The 6,077-nt window shown below is 41.4% G+C and overlaps 1 protein-coding gene across 1 annotated transcript in view; it reads right to left on the bottom strand.

The window, feature by feature from the left end:
* The window catches only part of LOC122810546 (lymphocyte antigen 75-like), a 98,482-nt gene extending 92,894 nt beyond the window's left edge, over positions 1–5,588 (bottom strand). The window contains exon 1 of the mRNA XM_044082128.1: positions 5,511–5,588. Coding sequence (XP_043938063.1) covers positions 5,511–5,588 — 78 coding nt within the window. The remainder of the gene's footprint in view (positions 1–5,510) is intronic.
* Positions 5,589–6,077: the final 489 nt, after the last annotated feature.

Below are 6,077 nucleotides of genomic sequence, written 5' to 3' on the forward strand. Positions count from 1 at the left end.
AGAAGAATCTCAGGCTGAAGTTGTGCGATATGTGTTATAGCCACCAGCCTTGCTAGCTGACATAGTAATGTTCTAATATGGAAGAATAAAAAACAACAGAAAGCACTTGAAAGCACCAACAAACACCAAACAAGTGCTACGAGCCAAAGGAAACTGCAACCACGAGTCCACTTCAAATCTTTAATAACAGCTCCACGAACCATCCACATAATAATAATATGGAAGAGACAAAGGGCTACTGGGATTACAAAAATGAGGCTTTTCTGCCACAGAGAAGTTCTGGTAGTTTCTTTGTAGGGTCTCATACTAATGGTCATCTTCAGATCAAAAGGAAGACTTCTGTTGTTAAACTTCCAGTGAGGGACCAGAGTGAGTTAACTATCTCAAGTTCTTCGTCTTCTGTGACACTTCATGGGTATTGTATGCAAACACAGTCAGGGTAGTGAAGCCTAAAGCTCTGCAAGGCACATTTACCTGAACACAAAATGCTGAAGTAGCTTTTGGAACTTATTGTTTACATTTTTACACATTCATAATTCCAATGTGTACAGGTTGATTTTTGAGTCTAAAACAATGTCAATTCATAGTATTCATGATGTTGACGACTTAAGGAAAGGTATAATCAAATATTATTGTTTGTCAGGTTAGTTTCTTCTGATTTTTTTATGCAAAGCAAAGCTCTTGTGAGTAGTCATGGAATATCCAAGTAGAAAGGACCTGTACCCTTAACACCATTAAACTATATCTTTGATCTAAATTACAGGTATTTTAGAATTTTCCTTGATAGTCATTATAGTGGGAGATGCAGACAATTATTTGTCCACTGCAGAATAACCAGCAGCCCCTTTCTCAATAAAAAAGTCAAGGCCTTTGCTTTCCAAACCCTCAGCTAGGTCAGTTAGATAAATTTGGTCCATCTGTAAGAACTGAAAACAAACATTTTTTTTTAACAGAAGTCACTGTGGTGTTTGCTGTGTGATGCTTTTACTGTTGCACATCTGTCAGTGTATATCCTTGGCCAGTTACAAGGAGGTATGGTTGTCAGAGATGCTACTAATTTTAGTTGTGTTTTTACATATAAAGTGTGACCTTGTATAGATGCAAAAGCCTAGAAGCTCATTTTTCCCTAAACAGCTATTAGGGAAATCCTTCCAAGTTTTTCTGCTGCTTTAGGAGTAACTCAGTTGCTCACCGAGCAGCGCTGACTTACTGATCAACCTTTGCCTACACAAAGTATAGGTCCCTCTTGCAGCTTCAGTACTACCAGCACAGTTCTATCAAATTAACCCCATCCCTTCCCTAATAAAACATTGGGTCTACTTTATTAACTCGAATATTCAAAAGTTTGAATGCATAAAGATCGACACATATGCATCAAACTCTTAAACGTTCGAAAGTTAATAAAGAAAAAAATGCACAGAAAAAAAAAAAAAAAAGATGTAGGCAGGGGGCCCCACATGGAGGGCTCGAGATCGCACTACATTGATGTAAATGGAAATCTCCACCTACGGAGATTTCCATTGCACTTTCGATGCATATGGTTCGATCCATATCTATTTGCGGTTTTACGCTTTTGCGTAAATAAAGTCTACCCTAAAACATTCAGTAAGAGCCTGCTATTATGGACGGCCAGTTTCCCATCATTTCTCTGGCCAGCCTGATAGAGATGGGCATCCTAAGGCAATGTAGCAATTGTGCCTTGTACTAACAACCTCTTACTCCAGAAACAAATACTTTATGTGGGAGATGTAGTTACACTATGAAATTGGAGGAACGACTCTCATATAAGGACAAATTGAATGCCAAGCAGGTTGTCAGCACACACACACACACACTTCCCACACTAAATAAGGATATGACACACAAATGCACATATGTGGAGGTACTCACTAGTAACTTACCAAAAGATCAAAGGCCTCCCAAACAGATGCCACTTACAAACAATGCAAAAAACAACCACAACAAATAATATAAATAGCAGTGTCTAAAAAATAAACCCATAAGGCATAACACTAGAAAACCTAATGTATTGGTCATAGGTGACTCCATTGTGTTAGACACCAATGTTCTCCTCAACAGGTTGGATAAGGACCGGGTTACAGTTAGATGACTGTCAGGTGACAGAATCCATCAAGTCACTCAAGCACTCCAGTCACTAAACCCCATGTACCAGTATGACTCCATCATAGTCCATTTGGGGGTGAATGACTTGAGATGTACCTCACTGGACTACATGAAGAGAGGCATGACTGAGCTCTCAGATTGTGTCACAGGCAGGTATAAGCCTAGCCTTAAGCAGCATTCTTCTTTCTCCAAGGATGATGCCACAGTACAAACAAAAAATGATTAACTTTAACAATTGATTTAGCTTCTGGTTTCAACCCAAAGGGGTCCAATATTTGTCAGCCTGAGAAGACATGGTCAACCGGCCATATAGATTTGCCAGAGATGTGGCCTGTACCCGTCTCCTCTAGGCTTTCAGATACTAGCAAAGACATTAGCCATCCCTGTTGTGCATTGTTTAGGCAGTGTCAAAATAACCAACCTCCCAAAAATAACAAAATCTTTTGTAGATAAACTCAGGGTACTGCTGTTTAATGCTAGAAGTCTAAACAAGAATCTGCACCCCCTGGAGGCACTTCTCACTTTGGAAGATGCTGACATCTGTGCAGACACTGAGACTTGGTTCAAAGGCACAGAAAGCACCTGGGCCATGCAGGGCTACAATGCTTTCCATACATTCTGATGACAAACTGAGAATGAAAGGACCAAAGAAGGAGGTGTAACCATCTTCATTAAGGATAAGTACACCTCGAGACTGATCAAACAGTATGACACTCTTGAGCTACTCCATATCCCATTTACTACAGGCAAAGCCCGTTACTACATCATAGCTCTCCCACCATGAAATACAAAAAGCATAAAGCTTACCTTTACGTAATGGAGTCACTTGCCATACATCCCAAAACCTTAATCATGGGTGATTTTAATTATACTACCATTGACTGGGAAACATACACAACCACAAACATTCTGGCTCAGAGGTTCTTGGAGTTTGTCAGTTCAAATGCTGTGGAACAGCTAGTCAGCCCACTCATATTTTATGAGGTTCAAATGTCCTGGATACAGTACTCACTAACATGCAAGAGTACTGTACCTCCTCCTCCATGTGATGTCCTCCCTGGTAAGTTCGGACCATAAATCAAATTTGTTCAATGTAATTATAAGACGTGATATCCCACCAAGCTCAAAAATGCTTATGAATTGTTCAGAGATAAATTACCTCCTACTAACTAATGATATAAGAAGTTTCAAAGCCCCCTTGAATGCAGATAACACAGACTCTTACGCAGAGGTGTCCCGCTTAAGCAGTTGTATAGTACAGGCTGTACCTGACTAGATTAAAACCAAGTCTTGAAGGAAAAACAAGGCACCCTAGTGGACCCCTAGTATAAACAGGCTATACAACAAGAGAAAAAACTATTTTCCAAGAACAAGAAGAAATTGGCTCGGCATAGGAAGAAATCCCTCTTTAGCTTGAACAAATTAGAGATCTTGTCAAGTCTTCCAAAGCTCATTACAAAGCTAAAATAGCTTCCCCTAGCTAAGGATAATTATAAGGCATTCTTTAATTATGTCCAAAAACTAAAAAGGAATACGCAGCATTGAGCTGAACTGGTTGTGGATCACCCATACTCAACTGGAAGTAGTAGCTGACCTGCTAGCTGAAAGATTTGGAGTAAACTTAATCTTCCTGTCCTCCCCAGCCACCCCCAAAGTATATCTGCCACCATTCCTCTACTATCTCAAGATAGGTCATCTTAGCACTCTCCAAGGCTAAAAGGATGGCGCAGTGGTGCAGCGGTAGCATTGTCACCTCACAGCAAGTGGTTTTCTGGTTTGATTCTCGGCTGGAGTGCCTTTTGTGCAGAGTCTGCATGTCCTCCCTGCTTTCGTGTGGGTTTCCAACGGGTGCCCAGATTTCCTCCCACGTTACAAAGACATGCGTCTGGAGAATTTCTCCCAAGGCCTCTGCTGAAAATTGGTTTTGTTCCATGTCAGACTTTCCTGGTTAAATGTTAAATAAAATAAATAAAAACACAGATTTAGTAGTCCCAGTGCCCATATACATAATGAAATTAAGTAAATGAATAATTAATTTAATTGTAATTGAATACTATTAATTCCAACTTTACTCCTCCTCCCAAAGGACCAATCACAATACCAGTAGATTGCCAGGCACCCAGTATTACTGCTGCACAGGTTAAAACAGCACTGTCCAAGGCCAAGAATACAGCATCTGTGGGACTTGACAACATCACTGGCTGTGTTCTACATAAATTACAGAGTGAAATGGCACTTCACCTGTGTTCCCTGTTCAATCACAGCCTCACCTCAGGCTTTGTCTCTACTGAATGGTGCACTGCTATAGTCATCCCTCTCCACAAATGAGCAACTATAGACCCTGGTAACTATCGCCCCATTAGCCTGACAAGTCTGATATGCAAAGCTATGGAACGCATCATCATGGACCTAATAAACAAGGATATAGAGAATCACCAAACTCTGGATCCCACACAGTTTGGTTTTGTGAAGGGTAGATCATGCCTGCTCAACTTGGTTGACTTATTTGAGTCAGTCACCAGAGCTGTGGATGAAGGCAAGATGATTCATATAGCCTACCTTGATCTGGCCAAGGCCTTTGATACCATTCCCCACTCAGGAATCATAGAAAAACTCACTAAGCTAGGCATCAACCCCTATATCACTAGGTGGGTTGCAAACTGGCTCACAGATAGAACCCATGGTGTGAAAGTAGCTGACTCCAAGTCAGACTGCCGACCAGTCATGAATGGAGTCCCACAGGATCAGTCCTGGGTCCTCCTGTTTGGTATCTACTTCTCAAAAGTCCAGTCCAACACGAAGGGACTCTGGCTGACAAAGTTCGCAGATGATTGCAAGTTGGGAGCCATTATTAACTCCTCAAGTGATGTTGACATCCTACAGAAAGGCCTCACTGAGACCAATGACTGAAGTCAGAACCATGGTCTTAAGCTCAATGCCAAAAAAAGTGCCGTCATCCCCTGTGGGAAAATCCCACTTCCCATGAACTACATCGATGGTAGTCCATTGAACACAGAAGGCATTAAAAGAGATCTGGGAACACAGGTTGACAGCAACCTCTCTTTTGACCACCACACTGCCACTGTGGTCAGAAAGTACTTCTGTGGGGTCTATATTATAAACACGAAAGCTCAGAATAGCAAATACATCTACATCGACACATAATGGCCGATGTACAAAAAGAGTGAAATATGAAATCATCGAAAATGAAAATGCCAAATGTATTTGCTTGGCCAACAAGGGCGATCATGGGGATGAGGAAATGTATCCTTTTCCCCATTGTAGTGTGATCTCGGAATTGGTATATTTAAGTAGGGGGGTGTGGGGGGTGGAAGGGGGCTTGCCACCCTGCAAAAGTGTGTTAATTTAATTTAGTTTGAGCTTACCTGCATGGTGCTTTTGGTTGACGAAATACGTTCACCATTTTCATTTTCATGATTACGTATTTCGCTGTTTTTGTACATCGACCTTTATGTGTCCATGCACATGTATTTGCTGTTTACAACTTTCATGTTTATAATATGGACCCCTTCTGTGTGGCACATCTCATTACTAAGGGTTTTGCATCCAGGAAAAAAAGAGGTCATTGTTTCCCTCTACTCTTCTCTCATTAGGCCAATCATAGAGTACAATGCCTCATTTGGCATGTACCTCGCTAGACACCTGCAACAACTGGAGAGGCTGCAAAAGTACCTCACAAAGAGGATCATAGGCCTTAAACACTTGTCCTATATGGACAGACTCAAAAATTCTCCAACTATTCTGTCTCATATCGCCTACTTAGAGGTGATCTCTGCTTGACTTACAAAGCCATGTCTGACCCAGCTCTGCTAGAAATGTTACATCTAAAGAAATCCCAATCCCTCCGCACCACACACTCCAGAGACCTCAGCCTCATTACCACAATCAACAGAACGTGCTGGAGGACAGGTTCATAACCGAGAGACTGCCCA

Source organism: Protopterus annectens, chromosome 9.part0 (assembly GCF_019279795.1).
Source record: "Protopterus annectens isolate FY-2018-M chromosome 9.part0, PAN1.0, whole genome shotgun sequence".
Lineage (NCBI taxonomy): Eukaryota > Metazoa > Chordata > Ceratodontiformes > Protopteridae > Protopterus > Protopterus annectens.